The 23,348-nt window shown below is 46.4% G+C and overlaps 1 protein-coding gene across 1 annotated transcript; it reads right to left on the reverse strand.

Moving 5' to 3' along the window:
- Window positions 1-576: 576 nt before the first annotated feature.
- On the reverse strand, window positions 577-20,863 carry FKBP6 (FKBP prolyl isomerase family member 6 (inactive)). Its single transcript, XM_059487233.1, has 8 exons — window positions 20,629-20,863; window positions 19,192-19,281; window positions 18,412-18,614; window positions 17,157-17,276; window positions 15,981-16,175; window positions 15,583-15,692; window positions 12,222-12,309; window positions 577-1,057 (listed from the first exon to the last, which is right to left on the reverse strand). The coding sequence occupies exons 1-7, from the start codon at window positions 20,861-20,863 to the stop codon at window positions 12,234-12,236; spliced, it is 1,029 nt and encodes a 342-aa protein (XP_059343216.1). The 3' UTR covers window positions 577-1,057; window positions 12,222-12,233.
- Between the last annotated feature and the right edge of the window lie 2,485 nt (window positions 20,864-23,348).

Below are 23,348 nucleotides of genomic sequence, written 5' to 3' on the forward strand. Positions count from 1 at the left end.
TGGGCAGAGACACCTTTCACTAGACCAGGGTGCTCTTAGCCCCAGCCAACCCAGCCTTGGACACTTCCAGGGATCCAGGGGCAGCCACAGCTGCTCTGGGCACCCTGTGCCAGGGCCTCTATGTTCACAGGGAAGAATTTCTTTGCACTATCCCATCTAACCCTGCCCTCTGTCAGTGGGAAGCCATTGCCCCTCATCTTGTTACTCCAGCTGCTTGTCCAAAGTCCTTGTCCAGCTCTCTTGGAGCCTCTTTACACAGAGGAATGGGCTCTAAGGTCTTCCTGGAGCCTTCTCCACATGAACAGCCCCAGGTCTCCCAGCCTGGCTCCAGAGCAGAGGGACTCCAGCTCTCAGAGCATCTCTGACTCTGCATTTATTCAATCCCAGCCACAGCCCCATGTGAGCACACAGAGTTCTGGAGTTTGCTCCAAAGCTGGTATTATTCAGCAATTTTAGATCTAGCATCAACATTCACAGGAACGTTCAGCCAAAACAAAGAGTACAACAACCAGTCACCCATGAAGGGAGCCAGCTCTACAGACCCCATTCCAAATTCCAGCTCCTTTCAGGCATTAATCACTCTTGCAATCACTTTTATTTGTGCAATACATTGGCACAAGTCCTGCCAGCTTTAATGTTCAGGTTGGTTTATTTCCTCAGAACAAAAATATCAAACATATTTTTTTTTAAGAACAACCTGTGTAAATAGAAAACTTCATGGCATCCTCCTCCCCCTTACAAATTTCCTGAAAGCAGCCCGGCATCTATCTGCAAGAGGCAGGACATCAGGAAAGAGTTTTCTTCAAACAGTGTGCATGGGAGAAGAGAAGGAATTTACACAGACCTATTCCTCTCTCCAACAGCACGGATTTAATTATTCTAGAAACTGCCTCAAAACATAGCAAACAAACCAAACTTCAGGAAAATCAGGTTGTGTATAAACACTGAACCTTCACTTCAGTCTCTTGAAGTAATGCAGTGCTCCTGCCCCTTTTCCCAAAACTTGTATGTGATGCTGAGATCTCCATGTGCCAAAAGGCAGACAGCTGCAACAGTCCTAGGATGACAAAGTATCACAGTCAGTGTTTCCCCAGCATCACCTGCACAGTTTATTGAATGTCAGCTCTCAATGATCCATGGTTACCAGCACACACCTCCAGTGACCCTGAAAGAAACACCTAGAATTCCACAGATTAGCACAAATGGAACAAACACAGTAAAATCCCCTTAAATCCATTCAACTTCCTCATGAAAGACTTGGAGAAAACAGAGTATTAAGTGACAAGAACTAAAAACAATCCAGGCCCCTCAGGCAAAGCCCCAAAGCACTCCTTGGGCCACCTCCCTTCCTATGCAGGGTCATCCATGCTTCCCATCACTTAGACTTTTCCTGGTGCTGGGAAACTGAAGCCTGGATACTTACTCTGCCTTTGGGAGAAAGGTGAATCTTGTATGACATAAAGGAATTTCTCCTCAACCTAGATTTCTATTGTTTTTCCCCATATTTCCCTGCTCCCAGCCCCTTCCTGTTGCAGGACAGGAACACTGGAAGGCTTGGCCATCTGGCTGCATCCCAGCAATGGATCACTGAGCACCCCCAGCACTTGGGGCAATTGTTTACCTCACCCCATCACTTGCAAGTTGGGTCCTTAACAGTCTTGAAGCCCTGGCAAGGGAAATGACAATTTCCACATCCAGCAAAACCTCTTTATTTCATCTCAGCCTCCACCCATACCTCCCCCTTCTTTAGGGTAACCAGAAGGAAATTCATATCTTGGTGTAGCATCAGCTTGGTCTGGGTAAGAACCAGGACTGTTTTTAAGTGGTGATTCCTCCCTCCTCAGCTCTAAATTTGAAAGGGAAGCCTCTGGTTACTGATCAGGACTTGGCTCACCTACCTCACCTTGTAATGTCTTCACTGACCTTGTTGCCAAAAGCTCACCTGCTCCTCCAGTGCCTCTCCCAGGTGGGCTTTCCCTCTGCTCCTACAGAAGCAGCACCTTCCTCTCCCTGGTCCTCAGACAGAATCAGCACCTTCCCCTGTGTCTGGTGCCACAGTCACATCCTGCTCTCCTTGATGTAGCTGCAAGTGGCTCCTCTCAAATACCAACACAGAAAAACTCCTACTGGAAGTATTTCCCCAATTTGTGAGCACAAAAAGACACCAAAATACTGTTGGAACATAAGCCTTGTCCCAATCTCATCCACAGGATTACCAGCAGAAGGAAAAACAGAATAAATGAAAACCAAAGAAAATCCTTAGAAACCATTCCCCAGAACAACCCAGTATCTGTCTCCTACAGCAGCTCTGAGTATCAAAGGATACCACCCAAAAGGTGCATGACCTGCTCACAGCTCAGGAACACCAGGAGCCCAAACCCATTTTTATACCCTTCCAGCATCTGCATGCCACCACAGCTGACCCAGCCAGCTCAGCTGCAGTGGCCATTCCAACACATGTAAATCAAATTACTGGTGGCAAAATAGGAAAGCCTGTTCCTTAGAGGATATTGAGTTACAGGCTGCTAACCAGGAGGCAAAAAAAAAAAAAAAAAAAAAAAAAAAAAAAAAAAAAAAAAAAAAAAAAACCAAAAAAACCCAAAAAAAAAAACAAAAAAACAAAAAAAAAAAAAAAAAAAAACAAAAAAAAAAAAAAAAAACAAAAAACAAACCAAGAACTGTGAGGGAAATAGCTTCTTTACATTCTTTACAGACTAAAAGAGGAGAAGATGAAGCATCACATGATGCTCAAAATCCACACCTCATTCATTATACATCCTTGAAAGGCACCACAGGATCACAGGATAACTGGGGCTTTGAGAAACATCAAGACTCTCCAGCCCACCCCTAATGACTCATCTCCCTCTGATGACCCTGGAGCAGTGGGATCATCAGCCCATGGGCTCAGAGCCAGAGCCACACAGAACCTATGACCAAGGGCCACCCTGCCAGAAAACTGGGCCTGAGTCAGCACAATGTGCCTCCTACAAGGGTTGTCCCAAATTTAAAGTTAAGGACAATAAAAGCATAAATGAGTTGAGGAATTTTTAATACTGTCAGAAACACAGGAATGAGACTTCCAGTATACCACAAACGGGGAGTTAGTGCACTCACCAAATCCCATGCTACAGCCTCGTTTAATAGGCCCCCTTGTACTGCCAAACCTTCCAAAACTTTGGGGGTACACAAGGTTCCTGACACACAAAGATATCAGTTGTCAGTCCAGGCTGGCAGCACTTTCCAAGAAAAGAGGGAAAGGAAGCCCATAAAGGACACTTCAGCTGATCTTCTCTTTGAAAATAAATTAGAGGGAGAAAAACATAAATAATTTCTCCAGTTCACAGCAGAAAGTTCTTTCAACCAGGAGAAGGAAAGAAAGGCTTCAAGTGGGAAAAAGGAATCCTTATTCTTGGATGTGCTACAGTGTTCTCTGTATTGTTCAACTAAAGCACCCTTGCTCCTCCTAAAATACAACTGACCTCCACTCTGCTCCTTGTCAGTCTAATCCCAACCCCACACAGCAGTTCTTCCACATGTTCCCAACAGGAATATTTCAAAGCTGATCACTTGGTGTTCCCACCAGCATTTACCTGGGGTTTGGGCTGTCTAATTTGGAACGAAGCTTCTTGTACACCAGGAAAAAAAAAGGATCAGACCAAGAGGTTTCTGGTTTCATGGCTGCTATTTGAAGTAATTAGGTCTTATCATGCAGCTAATTAAAAAAAAAAATATTCAAACTGAAATTCTAAAGCCATTTCAGGGAGTGTTTGATCAGTTTATCTCTTTCATTTCCACCAAATGGCTCCACAATCAGAAGAGAAGTAGAGGGGAATCAATGGACCCTGCAGACAGAGCAGCTGGATAGGGTTCAATGTCCTATCCAGTCCAGTGCTGCTCCTGCATGGAGGAGAACAGCACACTCCAACCAGAGCCCTGCTCCAAGGTTTGTTTCCTTCACTACAGCAGGTTGGCAGCAACTCAGCCATGAAATCCAGCAAGGCACATTCAGATTTCAAAGGTCACACACAAGCCTGTTGGTCTCAGCTATTTTAACTCATCCTTTGGAACTACAAAGCTGATCATCAATTCATAGGGAGTAACACACCAGGTCACGGGTCATTTATAATCATAACTATCACCTTTACTCTGCATTAAAGCCACAATTAACAGTTAATGCTTAAGTAAGGCTTTACAACTTTTTAAAGCTACTTTTCTGCATAAAAAACTGCAGGTGCATCTTCCCCAGCTCCCCCTTTTCTGCCTCCATCTCTAGAAAGGCTGCAGGGAGGTACCAAACACAGCAGATAAAGTTCCTGTCAAAACATGAGGAAACTGGAAAACTCAGAATTGTGCATTTAACCATGGTTTCTGTCAGTTCAGCCCTCACTGCCCCCATGCCTTGAGGCAGTAGCTCCCAGAGTGCTGCACTGGGACAACCCTCAGTGAGAAGAATGCTCTTCAAGGCAAGTATCCAAGAAATCGGGTTGGTGGTGGCAGTCTGGAAAGCTTTCGCACCTCAGAAAAGTGACCTCAAATGATATTCATAGAAATGCAGCCTCCCCTCGTAGGGGAAACAGAACATCTCCTCTTCAGTGCTTCTGTTCAGATCTAAATGGGATTCACAACTGAGCACAGAGAAGAAAGGAAGGGAAGTTGTGACTCAGTAGCCAGAAGGATAAAGTGCATCCTAACACTGCAGCTCCACATGAGCTTGGCTGGGAAAGCAGATGTTATGTGCACACATCAGCAAAGAGCCAAAACCATGAACAGCAACTGCCTGAGAAGTGCTCTTCACTCAGAGCCTGACCAGTCCCAGAGGCACTGACACTTGGGAGAAAAACCACTGCAACCAGGAGGGAACAATCTCATGGACTCCACGAGAGGTTCCTAATGCTGCAGTGCTCTAGAGTGCTAAGATGAAATTCCAGCAGCACCAGTGTGCTCTGAGCAGCTGATAACATTATGTGCTGGGCAATCCACCCTGACACCAGGAGAGGAACAGTTATTTACAACACCAGCCTGTCCTGATTTATCTGGGCATGAGGCATTGCCATCTTAGGGAGCTTTCTCTGAGCAGGTGACATGCCTCAGGGAGAAAATTCCCTAATTAGGGACCGTTGATATGCTCTCTGTGGAAGTGGCTCTGCAGTCAGCCATGCCCTCCTCTTTTCTCTGTAAGTGCTCTTTAGGTATGTCCAGCTGTGAGGGCTTCAAGCAGCCACTCCAATGGTGGAGGTGGCTGTGGATATAGTCCCAGAGCATGGCAGCACACAAGCAGACACCCACCCTTCCCACATCCAAAGTCAGAGTCCTATCACAGATGCCCAAATCCACAGAAGAAAGTGGAAGGAACAGATATGCTGCTCCTCTTTTCTAAAGCCAAGCCACATAAACATCAACTGCCATCTCAAGATCTGCACTTACACACATTTTTTCCTCTGGACTTTTTTCCAAGTCAATTTACAAAGATTCTCAGCTCTGCAAAAGATCCACAGTGAGTTCCAAGAGCTGCATGTATGTTAGAGAGACACTCTGTGGCAGGAGGAATTCTCTAGAGATCTGTAACAAGTCCTGACTCCAAAAGCCCTGACTGCTGATGACATGCACTACCATTCTGAACCTAAAGTGATGGAAGGAAGAGCTGTGAAGTCTGCTTAGATCTGGGATAAGACAAGAATACATAAAGCAAAAAGGAAGAACATAAAGCAGAGCTCTTTCCCAAGCATACCTTTAAAAAAAAAACAAAAAACAAAACCCTTAAAACAGTACCCAGCCAAAGCAACAAAAGTTCTTGTTCAGAGAGCAAGAGGTCCCATAAGAGGAACGATTACGGGAAGGTGAAAGAAGTGATGAACTCGTCAGCACACACTTGTGACTCAGGAAGGACTTCACCCAGCAAGTGGGGGCTGAAACTGATCCTCAGAGCAGTGCCCAGTCCTTCAAGTGCTCAGATAACCTCTATGACAATAAATGTTCAGCATTCTATGGAATCAACAGCCCCTGATAAAGCAGGGTGGGCTGCACAAGAGGCACATTAAGGTCATGTCTATCCTTACTGGAAGTAACTCTTGAGCTCTGCAAACCAACTCTCAATAATGCCAAGACACTCCCTGCATCTGAGGCAAAAAGACTTTCCAAAAGCTCATGCCCTAAATATGGAGCCCTTGGGGGGACTTCCTGGTGCTCACAGCCAAAACCATCACCTGCTTGCAAAGTGCTCTGCCACTGTGTCAGACATACCTGGCTAGTGCCCAGATGCTGTTCCAGCAGGGATGCAGCCCCCAATTCCATCAGCTGCTCTGTGCTGCTGATGATGAAAAAGACACTCCAATATGGAGCAGCTGAAGGAGCTGGGAAGGGGCTCAGCCTGGAGAAAAGGAGGCTCAGGGGGGCCCTTCTGGCTCAACACAGCAGCCTGAAAGGAGGGGGCAGCCAGGTGGGGGTTGGGCTCTGCCCCTAAGGAACAACGGACAGAACAAGAGGGAAGAGCCTCAAGCTGTGCCAGGGGAGGTTTAGTTTGGATATTCTTGAAATTGTTTTCACAAGATGGCTGGTCAGGCACTGACCAAACTGCCCAGGTCAGTAGAGTGTCCATCCCTGGAGGGGTTTAAGAGATGTGTGGATGTGACACTTGGGGACATGGGTTAGTGGTGGCCTTGGCAGTGCTGGGGGAACAGGTGGACTCTGTGGTCTTAGAGGGCTTTTTCAACCTTAACAACTCTGTGATTCAGTGACTCCATGCACAAGTGAACAAGGGTGAACAAGGCTTAGGAGCTCACAAGCAGATGAGTGTTTCTCAAAACCACAATGAACACTTATGAGGGCCCTCAGCACTCATCAATCACATTAACCTCAGCTGCTCCTGTATCATCACAGCTACTGCAATGTCCAATTAGAGCATTTAAAACTCTGCTCAAGATTGTTGGTGTTTTACTGCTCACTAAAGCAGAGAGCTGGCAGGTCTCAGGACTCAGACTAGCACCAACACCCTCTCATAACCAGGAGAGCACTTCCCCTGGAGGGCATCAGGACATCTCTTCTGTTAGTTCAAAGGAAAAGTCTGGAGCCTCTAAAGCAGCAGGACTGGTGCTCAAACAGAGCAAGTCAAGGAGAGAAAGGATGCCTGAAAAATTATAAGTCAGAGAAAAACTGAGGATAATCATGTGCCTCCTTGCTGCGGGAAGTGAGGGATAGTGACCCTGAGTGCTCTGCAAAGCTAAAACTTCATAAAGAAATTCCCATCTTACACATAGCCAAGTCTGTTTAAACTCTACCTGCATGATAAACCAGCTGTTTTCATGGGAATGGAAAGAGCCCAGCAGCTTTTTCATGTTCTACTGATTTGTAACACCACAATATTTTATATTAGAGCTGCTGGCAAAGGCTCTGAGAAGTAAAACCTCACACAGGGATATCCCCTGGGATCTCAGCCTGGTCTTCCCAGGACTAGTGCCAGGTGACTTTTAACAGGCAGGAGCTGGAGGAGAACAGAATCACAGAAGGTTGGATAAACCCTCTAAGATCATGTCCAACCATCAATCCAGCACCACCAGGTTCACCACTAAACCATGTCCTGAAGTTCCACATCCACACTTTTTTTGAACACTTACAGGAAAGGTGACTCCACTACTGCTCTGGGCAGTCTATTCTAATGCTTTACAACCCTTTCCATGAAATTTCCCCAAATATCCAATCTAAATCTGGTACAACTTGAGGCTGTTTCCCCATGTCCTGTCACTTACCACCTGAGAGCAGAGCCCAACCCCACCTGGCCCCAATCTCCTGCCAGCAAAGTTTCCTTTCAGCACTGTAGCCAGGAATCTGCTCCTACCTCACCTGGGAGCCTTGTGTTTGAGCACAAAAGGAAATTACAAGCTTTAGGCACTTCCTAAATCAGAGAGAACAGCAGAGGGCCCATCTTTGGATAAGGCTGGGGACCAATACTTCACCACAGCCTTGAAGGACAGGCACAGTGGGACACTGGGATATTTTCACAGGTCTCTGTCCTTTCCATTTCACATCATCTTGTGGCTTCTAAGTCCTGGCCAGTGCTCCCAGTCTAGGCAAAGCCAGCCCAAGTGCATCCAGACCCACGCCCAGTGCGTCCCCTACAGGGATCCCTAAAACCAGGAGCCACAGTAATTTCTTCAGTTTCCAGAAGACATCAGAGCCCAAGATCCTTCCAGAGAGGTATCACAGGTACTACTGCAGGCAGGAACTGCAGAAATCCTCAGAAAAAAGTGCAAGATGCTAGAAGAGGAGAGAGCTGGAAGGAAAACAGAACTCAACAACCTCATTAAAGCCTTTCTTCTTCCTTTGCTTAACAAGGAGAATGCTTAATTAAGTCTTCCTTCAAGCCTTCCCCCTCACCTGGCAAGGCTCAGCAGAAAGCAGAGACTTAACAATTTCCTCTGCAGCACAGGACACCTCAGTGGGACAGGAATTTGCATATTCTAAAGGAGCAGTGAATCGCTGTTTCTCTGTTGTTCAGCCGCAGTGGGGAGGGACAAAATCAGCAGGAGGTACATTTCAGCTCTGCTCAGGAATAAGAGAGAGCAGGAGGGAAAGGAATAAACAGCAACTTGCTCCAAGTCTGGAGCTTTCCCAAGGCAGGAGTTTGATTGTGTTATACACAGACTTCTCAGTTTATTTGCAAGTCTCCTGCAGCTTAGTAGGTCAGTTCAACTGGCAACTGCTGCTGATTTTAAGCCCAATTATAGCCACTTCTACCTGGTGACAAAGCCTCAGTTCTGCAGCCAATTCTCACCCATTAATGCCTCCAGAACTGATTCAACTTGCTATTCATGATAATCACCAGTTTGACCTCAAAGTTACTGTTCCCTGTCATAATTTCAGTCTTGTTTGTTTTCACTGGAACATCTCCCTGTGTATTCCCAACTCCTGGGACCACTTCTCCTGTGTAGGGAGCTGAGATACATACAAGCTTTCAACTCTGGCTCACTTATAACCAAAAATAAGAGCACAGAGACTCATCCTCCTGGGACAGAACTATCACCAAGGACCCTCTACTAGAATCCAGACATTCTTAGGGAAGTTGTCCCCAGTCCTCATGATTTAGTTCTCTTATGAGAGAGAGTCCACAGCAACACAACAACGGGAAAGTTCTTTTTTTTTTTTTTTCTTTTTTTTCTGATAGGTCTTTCAATCAAAACATAACAAAAAGCTCCAAAAAGCCAGAAGCCTCAGCCCACCATTCTGCAGTTTAGGGAACACCAAGGAGGACTTCAAGCTCTGCACATCCCAGGAAACTGGGCTCTACATACCTGCATCACAAAGTGAACGGAGACAGGTAAATAAACCAAACCCTCAGAGGGGCCAGCTTGAGACCCAAGAGATTTAGAAGGAAGTGCAGCAGGATGGATTTAAAAAGGAGTTTGTGCCTTTGTTTCCCTCTGAGTACTTCCCAATTCCCCCAAGAAGCACCACAAGCAGCCTTGCATTTTGCCAAAGGGAGATCTATTCTGACCCAAAAATTCCATTGAAAAGGTAGGAAACGTGTTCTGAGCAAGATGCTTGTGGCAATTGGAAGAACAGCTGCCAGGGGATACAGAAATCATGGAATAGTCTGGGTTGGAAAGGACCTTAAAACCCATTGGTTTCACTCCCTGCCATGGACAGAGGCATTTTCCACTAGACCAGGGTACTCAGAGCCACATCCAGCCTGGCCTTGAACACTTCCAGAGATGGCACAGCTCCAGTTTCTCTGAGCAACCTGTGCCAGGCTCTCACCAACCTCACAGGAAAGAATTTCCTCCCTATTTCAAATTTGAATCTTCCCCCTTGAAGTCCTTAAAACTTAAAGTCATTTTCCTCTGTCCTATCATTACAAAATCTGTTGCAAAAATATCAGGCAGAAGGAAGATGTTCAGGTGCATCAAACTGGGTTTGAGTGTAATTATACAAAACAGCCCTGGATTATTTAGTACAGAGAAATGAACTTTGTTCCTGGAACACAGCAGGGTTCAGCAAAGGCATAGCAGTCTCAGCTTGGAAAGAGCTGTGAAGCAAGGGAGGGATGCAGCAATGTTCAGGAGGGAAGAGATACTACAACTGAGCCATTCAGGAGCTGGACCACGGGTCAGCTCAGTGCTCCACAAGCACCTGTCAGCTGGTACATAGGGAGGTTTTCTATGACTTTTGTGATTCCACTGGTCCATTAACCATGGACTGCAGACAGCATTCCCAGCCCATCTCCTCACTCAGGGTCTAAGAGAATGGATTAAGCTGCCCTGCCAAACCGCCCCAGTACAGCCTGTACTCTAAACTTAACTGGTACAAAGCTGTTGGAAAACACTAAAGAATGTTCTGCCTCAATTCTGACCAATTTCCAGTGTCTTTGATAGGGAGGAGGAGCTCCTGCTGGAACTGCTTTACTCCTCTCTGAATGTATAATGATGTTTTAAAGCAGCAGCACAACCTTCAGCTTGCACATGGCCCTGCAGGAACTTCTTTTCCCATGAATGAACAGTAGATTTTTGTTTGGGTCTCAGTGACTTATGTTCATCTGGGAGACTTAGTTTCCTTTTAATACTGCAACAAAAATCAACTTCAAGGAAGCCTGGAAATATTTTTGACTGACAGCTACCCATCAGCTGTGTAAGGTGGGAGAACTCCACACACAGAAGTCAGTGGATAAATTGGCTGATAAGCAGTTCAGCCCAGCACTTAAGCTTGCCTACAGGAGAGAATTTTCGCCCTTTTCCTCTGCACTTCTCAGTCTCCTCTAACCAAAATCACTGGTTTTACTTCCACCAGATGTGTGGAAATCACAAGATGTTTTGTGGGAAACGAGAAGCCACACAATCTTCCTGGGGAAGACCTGTCTGGTGCCCCAGCAGGTCACCACAATCATCCTGACTCCCACCACAAACCAGGCCCAGGTGATCCCAGACCCCCATAAGAGCTTCCCAGGTCAGACACCACCAGGGATGAGACCCAAGATAGATCCTATATGCTTCCAAACCGCAACTTCCTGAAACACAGCAAGTGGAAAATCAGGGCCTTTTGCCAACTCTAGAGCCACAAACTTTCTGCACAAGACCCCATCAGTCTTACATCCCCTTTCAGAACTCCTCTCCTGGGGGCAGGCACCTGCTAACACACTTACTAAAGTCTCATCCCAAACCCAGGGCAGGATGACTTGTGCTCTGAGATCACATGTCCAGCTTGGACCAGAGCAAGGAGCAGTGGAAGAGTAAAGGCAAGGAGATGTCCAGATGATGTCCAGATGTCCAAAGAGATAAGGAATCATGTCCCATCAGGAGAAGGTTGTGTTCCTTTAGGAAGGAGCATTCAATCCAACCTCTTCCTCAAACACTGCCTTAGCTTCCTCACAAGCACAAAGAGACAACCTTAAAACACCAGAGCTGTTGGAAAGGCTGCCAATATTCATTTTCTGCTAGCAAGAGGTACTGTCTGTATTGCAGGAGAGACAACAGCAGCAAACTGATGGCCCTGAGCTGGGGCTAGTTCATGACAGAAGGATTTTGTCATTTTCCAGAATTCTCTCCCTAGGGTTTCCCCCAAAGCAAGAGACCAGAAAAGATTTCTGCTCCTGCTTGCACCTCCCCCTGAAGATTTCAAGGAAAAAAAGATGCATCAAAGAGCCTTTTTGCATTTATAAACCTGTTATTTTTTCTAGAAGATTTAAGGCTTTAAAGAGTCCAAAACATTTACTTGAAGTTTTCTATCCAAACAGACCTCTTTTAATACTTAAAAAAAAAAAAAAAAACAGAAATAAAATATTTAGATTTTTCTGAAGTAAGGCATTCTGACAGCTCCAGACAGAAGTGCTGGAGAGGAGGAGGAAATCCAATTTTTAAGTTTGACAGGAACTTTTCTTTTTTTTCCTTTTCTTCTGACTGGCAGAGAAACAAGACTACAGAGCTATTTCAGCCCCTGGCTCTGACCAGGAATAGCTGGGATGAGCAGCACAGGAAACAACAAACCAAACTTACTCAACTGCCGCCAGTTCCAGGTCCCTGTCCCACACATGCTTTGCCTCACAAGAAAGATTCTTCAAGGTGATGATGTAGCAGTATTCCACCCCACCGTCCTGCCCTTCCTCTCCACACACTCCCACCACTTTCCATTTTGCGTCCAAAAGCCTATCCCGCAGAAGAGAAGCAAGTTCCCCACCTGAGAACACTACAGGCATGACATGTTTTGGGAGAGTTCAGCCCTTTTCAAAACCTGGTTACCTTGATTGTTTCTCAGCCATAAGAATTGAGAGGGTCAAACATCTGGCAGCACATTTCTTTCTCCACTTTCATATACTCCTTGTAGTATCTGCAAAGTAGAGCACAGGATGGCGTCAGGGGGCTGGAGACTGTCTGTGCCACCCTCAGTGTCACAACCTGAAAATAATGTTATTTTCTGGATATAAATAAATTAACATAATGGAAAATTGTGCCAGCAGCACAGACACAGCTCTTTCTTTCTGCAATGTCAAGGAAAGAGAGCTGGAAATTTGATGTCTCACCCCCAGACCTTGGATCTCTGCTCGGGACTAATTAGATCATTTGCCTCCTGTGAGACAGGTGCTCTCTACACTAGTCCTGGAAACAAGGGACAGTGCAGAGGAACCCCACCTGTGTGCTGTGAGATACTTTTGTGAGTCCTTATGCAAGTTCTTTTAGCACCCAGGAGACACTGTCCGACTACCATACAGCAGGATATCTACATTGGATATATGATCTGGGCAGAGGATGGGAAGGAGACAGTGGGGATTTGTGTCTGGACTAAGTGGATGACAAGCAGATGTATCTTCCTCTGCTCTCTCTTCCTTGCCAGTGTGACAGGATGGCAAAAGCTTTGCAGCCTGCTCCATTTGAACTTTTCCAAGCACAGCATCCTCTGCTCTCTGTGCTCTCACCTCACTGGTAAGGAATCCCTGAGCTGCAGGCTGACTCAGTTTGGGAACACTGTTCCAGGGATCAGTGGCTGCCCACGAGTTCGGCTTTCCTGCATCTACTGCCATATAAGGCCAAAAGCAAAGGGTTTTGTGCAACACACTAGAACCAGCCTGAGGGAGAGGCTGGCTCAGGTTCTCTCAGCCCCAGCCCTCGGCACCCTTGGGGCCCGGAACCTCAGAGGGTACAAAATCCCAGCACAACAAATCTCTCCTGGTAAGTCTCACACAGAAGTTGCTGACCAACGATGCCCACCTGTAGCTGGCACATTCCCACACCTATGACAGCAGGAAATCCAAGAGCCCTTGTTTGGAGGAACAGATTAATACCAGATATTGGAAAAACATAAATTCATTCTGGTTTTGATGCAATGCAAGCCTTCCAATAGAATTCCTAGATTCAGCAGCAGAATTTGCACCAAATCCACCACAGCTGGTACCAGACACATTCTACCTATCTCTCATCCTGGATTCTGCCTGTTGTTCTCCAGGGGATTTTGCCAAGAATCTGTTTCAGCCAGTAAACAGATGCATTCCAAAGCTTTGTTTTAGACAGCAAAAGGCAGCTTGCTGATTACCACACAACACTGCTTTTAACAAAGTACAAACGTACTCAGTAAGGAAGTGAAAAGCCACTAAGAACAAGATTTTGATTCATATTCCATTTCTGAAGCATTTGTCAGATCACACTACAAGTTCTCAGGCAAGGGCAGGCTGGCAACTTTACATATCTAGTCAGAGGTAAGGACTCATTAACAACACCCAGTAGCACTTGCTTCATCTGCTTCACACTAATTCCACTCTTTGTCACAGGCAAAAGACTTCTCCTGCAGTGCTGCCTCCAGCATCAGAAACACATACAGCTGCTGGAGCAAGTCCAGAGGAGGCCATGGAGATGCTCCAAAGGCTGGAGCCCCTCTGCTCTGAAGACAGGCTGGAAGAGCAAAGGTGTTTACATGGAAAGAACTCCAGAAAGACCTCAGAATCCTTTCCTTTGCCTAAAGGGGCTCCAGAAGAGCTGGAGATGGACTTTGGACAAGGACAACAGGGAATGACTTCCTGCTGCCAGAGGGCAAGGGTAGATGGGATACTGGGAAGAAATTCTTCCCTGTGAGAGTGGGGAGGCCCTGGCACAGGTTGCACAGAAAAGCTGTGGCTGCCCCATCCCTGAAGTGCTAAAGGCCAGGTTGGACAGGGCTTAGAGCACGCTGGTATGGTGAAAAGAGTCGTTGCCCATGACAGTGGAATGAGTTTTAGGACCCCTTCCAACCCAAAGCATTGCATGGTTAAAAGCAAAAAGTACACCAGTTTCAACAGGCAGCAAAGCAGGAACTCCAGGACAAGAGTTTAAGGTGTCCTCAATTCCGACACACGCACACTCACTGAATGTGCCGCTCTCTACAGAGCTGGAGCTGACAAAGGCAGAAATGTCTTGTTGCTTTCCAGTCACACCACCTAAACACCATTAGCAAAATTTCCCTTTTATCTACCAAAATATTTCAAACAAATCTAAGTGAATACATGAGGCTACCAGAATCAGACCTTCTAGCATTATACATATACTAGCCTCCAAGAGCAGTCAGCCAGATCTAGTTTAGAACTCCCCAGTCTCAGTGGACAATTTGGTAGCTCCATACCCAGTGGGAGATCAGGATGAATACAAGAGATTAATTTAAAATTTCCAGACCAGCAGCTAATACTACCTTCAAGCTCTTTGTTCTTTGGAAGTAACAAAACAAATTTGCAGACGCAGTGTTATGACAGACTATTTAAAGACAACATGAATACACAGGACAGAACAGCCCTCCACCAACATATTCCCTGGCAAACGGCACTCAGCCAGACTGGCTTTTCCAGCAGCACCAACCACTCTTTTTAGGTATTACTGCTGCCTTTCTGCAAGTGCCTGGCACTGACATACAGAAGAGGGTTCATATTCAAGGGCTACTTTATGAGCTCCAGAGCTGAGGACAGCATCGCTCCTGCCTCAGTACACAGTGCCAGGAGGACAGCATACACTTTTGGGAAATCTAATGGGAATCTAATGCTTCTGACAGTTTCAAAGGAAGAGCATCATGAGGGCATAGACAAGCATTAGTCATGTTTTGGTGGGGTGGGGGCATGACTAAAAGCTGGCAGGATAGTCCTGAACTCAGCCTATGGGGAAAGGGAGAGTTCATCTTCAGGGCTGTTCATTTATTATCTCCAAGATGGCAAGAAATTCACTTTCAATGAATATTAGTATTGTGCATTGAAGCACATGCAGCTTGCTGAAAATAACCAACACATCTTAAAGGGAATGAAAATCATACTTATTGAGAACATTACCAGCTGGATCATCAGTCAACTGTATTTCACTGGATTTGAGGTATTTTAGTAGCCCCCACATCCCTGTTCTCACCCTGATCTGCTCACAAGTCAGGACACATACACCAAAGAAATACATGGAAAGGGTGGATGCTTTGAGCTCCTCACTTGCAGCATCTGGGCCTGAAAAATGTTTCAAGCTGTTTTCTCCACATACATTTTCCCAAGTCACTTATTAACCCAATAGTTTGGGGTTTTTTTGAATATTTCAAATATTTTGGAATGGGTATTACAGCCTGTCCAAACACTCTCTCTTCCCCAGGTATAGAAAGGAGGGCTCTCACCTTGCTAACTTCTTCAGCTCATTGTTGATATCACGGTTGAAGGGTTGGATGCACTGAGCTCTGGCCAGGAAATCCCGGGATTTGCTGTACTCCCTCATGCAGAGACAAGCCTATCATGGAAAGAAGTTAGATGCATCACAAGATAAATACAGACCTGCTGCCCTTCTTCAGGCCTCGTGCCAAAACAAACTTTCCTGCAACAAAGAAAAGTAATTCAGGAACACTCCATGAAAAGCTCCATGTGACACATTTCCAGAGAGCCAGACTTTCCAAAAGGGCAGATGCAGACAAACCACCTTGACTACTGCAGCAGCCCAGAATTCAGAGATTCCCTTCAGCTCATTCTGGGCTCCCTCTACAGCCAGGCCAGGATGTTCCACGATGATTTATTTGCCCACCTGGCCACACCTGAAGAGCGCTTTGGCATTTCCTTGGTCCACCTCCAAGGCCAACTCCCCGTATTTCAAAGCTCGGTCAGCACGTTCCAGTTTCAGGTAAGTGAGTGAGAGATTCAGGAAGAGCAGCAGTTTGGAAGCATTGATCTGGCTCTGCTCTGCCTTACCGGAAGAGCTGCGACCCAGGATGGAGAGTGCCTGAGCAGAGAGGGAAAATCAGCCAGTGCACAACAAATCCATCATGGAAAGTGAGAAATCCATCTCATCCAACAGCTACACCCATATTTCTGGTCACCTAGGTCACTAAAATGTAGTATCAAAACTCTAAATACAGGGCATGGCATTCTCAGCATGACTAGTCATGCTGACCATATGACCACAGGCTTAGAAACTTACCATGGAAAGCAGAAGAATAAAATAAAAAGAACCCAGAACTCAGATTTAATATGGATATCTTACAGGATAAATATGGATATCTTACTGGGAAAAAGGCAAGTCAAATTACTTTAGTTTCAAAAATCCAAGTAAAAGCAACTTTGAATCATCTCTACCTCTGAAAAAGTAGCAGATGCCTTCCAGTTTAAGAATAACTGAGCATTTACCCTGCCAGGAGAGGGAGCTAAAGAGGCTCAGACTAGGAAAAAGGATTAGGGGGAATCACCTTCTCACTCTCTACAATTCCTGGACAAGAAGGTGCAGCCAGATAGGGGTCAAGCTCTGCCCCCAGGTAGCTGGACAAGACAAACAGCCTCAAGTTGCAGCACAGGAGGTTCAGGTTGGATACTGGGGAAAATTTCTCACTCAAAGTGCTGTGCAGCCCTTGCACAGAGGCTATTCAGGGCAGTGGTGGAATCCCCATCCCCAGAGGGACTTAACAGCCCTGTGGATGCGGCACTTGTGGACATGGATTAGTGGTGGCCTTGGCAGCTCTGGGAACAGTTGGACTTGGTGGTCTCAGAGAGCTTTTCCAGCCAAAATGGTTTTGTGACTATTCCTTAATTTACCACTGCTGCTCACACAAAACCAGGTGTGCAAGCCCTGTTCTGAAGTAACAAACTATGCCTGGAAAAATACCATAAAGTTATTTGATCTCCAGCCTGTACCTGTTGTGGTGAGCTAAAATAATCCCTTCTTCCAAAGCTTTCCCAAAGCACACCCCACATTTTCCTGGTGCCATACCCTCTTGTATCTGTCCTTGGCAATCTTGAAGCACTGCTTATAGAAGAAGTAGTTGCCAAACTCTCTTTCTGTGGCTGCCACTTTCAACACCTTTTCCAGAGGAAGTCTATCCCGCTGTTCCTGTGTGAAGAAATATCTGAATTTCAGCCCAAACTAAAGAAAACAGGCAGAGAACTCAGACAGGACAGTCCTGAACAGCTCCCTCCTATTCACAGAGCAGAAGCCAGGTCCTTACCAAGGCCAGGCCACCACCATGTGGTATCTCCCCAGCCAGGCTGAAACATTACAGTGTTCTTGTGCTGATTATTCCACTAAAGAAGTCAGGAAGCTCCTCAGGCCTAAAGGGGGACTGAAAAAAAGCAGGAATGTGTTCTTAAAACCTGCCCAACTCCTTCAGCACACAGCTGAGTTAACACAAATGCTGACACTGGCACAAAGCTGCTCGAAACATTCCATTGCTCTAATTGCTCTCAGGCCAGCTCCGGCCTGACACTCCCAAAGACACCAAACAGCAAAACAAAAATCCCAATAATCATTAAAAAAAAGATAAAAATGGAGGGACAGGTTTTCTTCTGGGTCTGCAAGTTGGAACCAGCTCACAGGGAGGGGTCAGTCAGACAAAATGGGTAGGCAAGGAGGGAGAACAACAAGTCTGGTTTGCTCACAGGGCTTTGGGGGAAAATTTACCTGTGCAGGGGCTGGAGGAGCTCCCCCATTAGCTTCTGCCTCCACTCACTGACCCACAACCACAGCCCAAAGCCCTTGACATGGAAAGGCGAATTAACAATAGCAGTGTAACTCACCAGGAAGGAAAGAGGGAGCACTTGGGAGAGGAGCCAAGAGGCAGAGACAAAGGGTGGGGGCTGGTGGGGCACTAGGACACTGCAGACTGAAGAGGACTGTAACAGTCAGCTCCTTACTGTTCCTTGAAGAAATTCCTGGAAGCTGCTGCCCTCTAGTGCAACCATGAGGTTTCTGGTAAAACTAAAAATAAACGGGAGCCATTCCAGCACAGAGAAGCAAACAAAGGCAGATCCCGCCTTCTCCCTCTGCACGGGAGGGCAAACAGAGAGAGACATGGAGGGACACAAAAGGCAGGCATGTGGATCAGAGCAGAGCTGGGAGCCCAGGGACTAGATACTTGCACCAGCATCCACGTGAACACGTGTAACACACAAGCCACAGCCACTGTGAGACAGGACAATGGTGGTTCACGCTCCAGATTTCGGTCTCAAGCCTTATTAAAAGAACTCACACAAGTCAACTCAAAGAAGGTGTCGCACTCCTCTGAGTCTATGAAGTCCAACAGCTCCACCTTGAAGAGGACCGTGGTGTTTGGGGGGATGGAGGGAGGACAGCCCCGCTGGCCATAGGCGTATTCCGGAGTGAGGACGAAGAGCGCAGCCTCTCCTTTGGTCATGGACAGCAGCCCGATCTCCAGCCCCCACAGGGTGATGTCTGTCACAACGAGGGGTGGGACATGTGAGCTTCACCAACACCAACACCCTCACACACCAAACAATGACTTCTCCTTAAGCTTGATGGAAAAAAATCCCTGGGAGCTCCTGTCTCAGCAACTACAACAGCCAGTTGCTCCAGAAAGGATTATCAGGGGTACTGCTGCTGTGGGACTGAGCACGTGGCATTGCAAATCCAGAGTGGGATGAATTGGAAGGGGCTTTAGAGATGATCCAGTCCAAGCCCTGCCACAGTCAGGAACACCTTTCCCTAGACCAGCATGCTAAAAGGCCTGTCCAGCCTGGAAAACATCATCTCCTCTCAAGAGACTTAAAACTACCTGAGGGCAAGTGGGAAACACCTCCCTACCATTCCCAGGCAGAGGGTCAGCAGGTCCAGATTCCATCTCCCACGTGAACCAGGAGGATTTTGGACTCCATAAACAAGTGTTAAAGGTTTCAAACAACCCAAAGACACCAAACAGCATTTAAACTGAAATGCTTTAATACAACCCCAGGGCCCAAAATGCCTTAATACAATCCCAAGCCCCAGGACAAAGTCTGTGGCTCAAACCTACCTTTTCCAAGTTTCATCAGCCTCGGATACTTGCTGTTCCCATTTGAACAGAAGAGCTCATTCCAATTTCCTAGGTACCCAGAGTACCTCACTGTACAGCCCAAAGCGAGGAGTGGGTAGAAAGGAAAAGCAAGAGGTTGATTTCATATCCCATAACAGCAACATAGGAGCACACTAAGAGTTGTAACCACCCAGTTATCCTGCTTCTCCTTTTCTGTTCTGCTATAGGACAGCAGAGGCAGCAAAACCCCTTCTGTTTTACACCAAAAACCTGGTCACATCCAAGCAGTCAACTGCTGTGTGTTTTAGCATCATTCCCAGACAAAGCAGCTGCTTCACAGTCCTGATCTATTTAAGAGATGTGATTTCGCATTTTTAAGAACTGGAAACTTCAGCCGAGCAAATTAAAATGCCCCAATTATATGCAGAAATATTTAAAAATAATTCCCTAACCAAAGCTGGAGCTCTGGAAAGAGGAACAAGAGGAAAAATGTACCACTACCCCAAGCTCTGCATCTGTAACTACAGTTCTGCCTCAGAAAATACAGTGTAATGGGCTCTCTTGACACAGCACCAGGGCCCTGCACTTCAGGAACTGCTTCCAACTCCAAACTTCTCTGTGAGCACAGGTGGGCCCTAGAAATCCTTCATTCCTCAAGGTCAAGATGCCTTTTCATTTAGTGTGTCAGCCACAAGAAGTTAAACAGGGTATCCCAAGTGTTCAAACACTGATAAGGAGAGGAGACAGTCTCTGAAACAGAGACACAGCACAGTACAATATCAGCATTTTTAAGTCCTTGTTGTGGTTTTTGCCAGCCACCAGCATGTCAACATTACAGCCTTGGGGGATTTTCCCCCACAGGCTCTGCCCTGTTTCCCTCAGCAGCCGCTTCAGGTCCAGCCACACAGACCAAACTTCACATGGAGACACAGGTGACAGAGATGAGCACCAGATCCTCACTCCAGCCCACACTTCCACGGATTTTCATGTTCTTAGTCCTGCTGAACTTAGGCTAAAGGAAACAATTCCTATTTAAAAGCTGCTCAGGAGATGGTTACTGGTGCCTGAACTAGCAGTGAATTCAGGCTCAACATTACTGCAGAGCACCCTGAACCTCCCCAGGCAGCCAGGCCGAGCACAGACAGCCTCACTCCAGGACACCAGCCCTGGAGAGACTGCAAGAATCGTGAAATGGTCTGGGTTGGAAAGGACCTTGAAGATCATCCAGTCCAACCTCCTACCCATGAGCAGGGACACCTCCAAGTAGAGCAGGTAGCTTCAGCATGGCCTTTAACATTTGCAGGAATGGGGCAACCTCGGCTTCCTTGGGCAACCTACGCCAGAGAGTTGGGACATCCCTAACAGGGGTGCCCGGCCCTGCCTACGGGACCTCTCAGGGCCCACAGGAGGCTCCGGAGGCCCCAGACCCGGCTCTACCTGCCACGGAGGCGGATGGGGGCACGGGCTGCCCGGTGCCGGGGCGCAGCTGCTCCTTGCGCACCCCTCCATCGCCGGTCAGGTCCTGCAGGGGTTGGAGAGACTCCGAGGCCAGAGATAAAGAGGGTGTCGAGGCCGGGGTCGGTGCCAGAGCCCACGCCGGAGCGGAAGCCGGGTCCAGGTCCGGATCTCGCCCCCCGGCCCCGAGCCCCTCCCGGCCGGCACCGCCCGCCATCATGGCCGCGGCGCCTCCAGCCAACTACGCTCCGAGCAGCGGCCCCGGCCCAACGCGCGGCTTCAGAGCCACGCGGGAATGGACACGCGCCTGCGCAGCACCAACGGAAGGCGGAACGGCACGGAGCGCCGCGGTGCACGCTGGGGGATGTAGTCCGCGGTCTGCACTGCCCTCCGCATTTCGTTAGAACAAAAGCCCCAAACCAACCCAAAACTCAAAACCCAAAACCGACTCCCACAAAAACAGCCGATCAAAAAACCCAACCAAACAACTATACGAAAAAAAAACAAGCAAAAAACCCCCAAAACCCAAACCACAACTGTTGAAGTGAGGGGGAGAACGACCATCCTATAATGCATCGAACTCCGCTTTATTGATTATCAGTCACTTTAAATAACAGTGTTAATTAACTTCATGCATATTCCAAAATCCAGGTTTATGATAGGCTAACAGAGAAAACTCTAACCACTCCTTTTGTTTTACAATACCGACAATTGTTTACACAAAACAAAACCAGTGTTCCCACTGTGATATGAACAGTTCCCAAAACTTCCATATCTGTTCTCAGGGTGCCATCTTTTCCCAGAGAGGGTGTTTCACTTGTTATGGGAAGACTGTCTGAGAACCTTATTGTTTATAGAGTGATGCCTGAGAGAGACTAATTGTTTATAGTAGTCAGGCTGGGAACTGCTTTGGAACTGCTTCACAGCTACCTGTTACTTTTCTCTCAATTGCATGGCTTCATGGCCTTTTTCTTTAAGCCATGCTTGAACTAAACTCCCGACACACAACCCAATCAAACAAAAATCCAAACCAAAGGGAAAACAAAACCAAAACCACCCGCACCACCAACCAACCAACCAACCAACCAACCAATCAAAACCAAAAACCAAAACAAAACAAAAACAAACCACCCCTAAAGCCCAAAACAAACCAAACAAAAAAAACAAACCAAAACAACAAATAAACCAAAAACCACCACAGGCAAAAAATCCAACGGCTTTGGAACAAGTTGGTAAGTTTGGCCTTCTTCAGGCACTTGAAATGGTATAAATGCAAAACTAATGAGAATGCAAAATAGTTGCAGAAATAAGCGCACATTCTTGAGAGTTTTTGAGATCACTACAAAAGAACATAAACCCAAGTTTTTTATTCACAGAAGGTGGGAGGGAGGGAGGTGCCCACAGCCTGTCCCCAGTCCCCCTTTGGAGAGAAGGTGCTTCATCCTCTGCTTTGCTGCATCTCAAAGACCTTCAGTGCAAGGGTGGCTGACAGCCCCAGGGTGATTCTTCCACCACCACATTCCCCAAGTTGGACATTCCTCAAGAAGAAACCAGGACCATCCCCAGCTCCCCAGGAGATGCTAAGAGGGAAGCCAGGGGATGGGATCATTATGGGATTTGTATGAGGGATGCTCATAAGCCAAACACATTGATAAACCCAGAGTTATTATATGAGAAATGATATTTTTTCACAATCAGACAAAACAATTCCTTGTGCCTTGCCCCACACAGTTAGAGCACTGTTTGGTTTCCTTCTTTTTTTTTCCAAAAGCATGACAGGTTTTCACTACATCATGAAAAAAACCCACAGGTTTAACAAAAAAATAGCAAAGTTAACCTAGTGCTTGGCTATTGTGAGATGCAAAGCTGTGTTTCGTGTCAGGTACAAACAGGCGACGTGTGTATTTGTGAATGTGAAATGTGTGGACCCCAACAATGGGAGAGCTGTGAATTCTAATAATAACTGAGGAAAATAAAGCATGGAGAAAGGCCTTTGAACCTATCTTTTGTTTGCAATTAACCCTGGTTGATTTAGGAGCATTGGAATTAAGGTGTTAAAGATGTTGCTTTTTGCTTCCATTTAATCCATAAAAAGCTCTGCAATAGTAACCTTTTGAAGTATAATTTTAGAATATTACTTGTATCCTTGAAACTATAGCTTTGGAATATATATAAAGCAAATATGTTTGTCTCACGCCTTATTGAAGCAGAGAAAAACAGCTTGAGAAAGGAAGATGAACATCACCTCAAGGGTTTATGGTTTCGACCAAAGGGAAGCTGGAAATCACTGTTATGAGATTTAGAGTCTCTGCAATTAAAAGGTGGACACACATCTGGGGAGCTGGACCCCACCAGATGGGATTCCTCTTTCTTCTTTCGGAAACTGGGCTGTCACCATCTGGGGATACTCCTCTGAGATACATCCTGAGAAATTAAAATCACAATAGTGTATAGAATTGTGATGTAATAATTTTGAATAAAAATTGCTGATGAGTAAAAGATTGGAAATAGAAACTGCTGAAAAAAACTGATGAGTACCCCTATAAATACCTGTAACCATCAATTATCGGTGTGCAGTTGGAGGGAAAACTTCCCCCACTGTACCCAGGGCTGTATTGCTCATACTTTACCATATTAAATAATAAATTGATTGCTGCTTGAATATTGGCCTAGTCAAGCTTCTTATTCATAACACTATCATT

The sequence above is a fragment of the Ammospiza nelsoni genome, chromosome 21 (genome assembly GCF_027579445.1).
Source record: "Ammospiza nelsoni isolate bAmmNel1 chromosome 21, bAmmNel1.pri, whole genome shotgun sequence".
NCBI lineage: Eukaryota > Metazoa > Chordata > Aves > Passeriformes > Passerellidae > Ammospiza > Ammospiza nelsoni.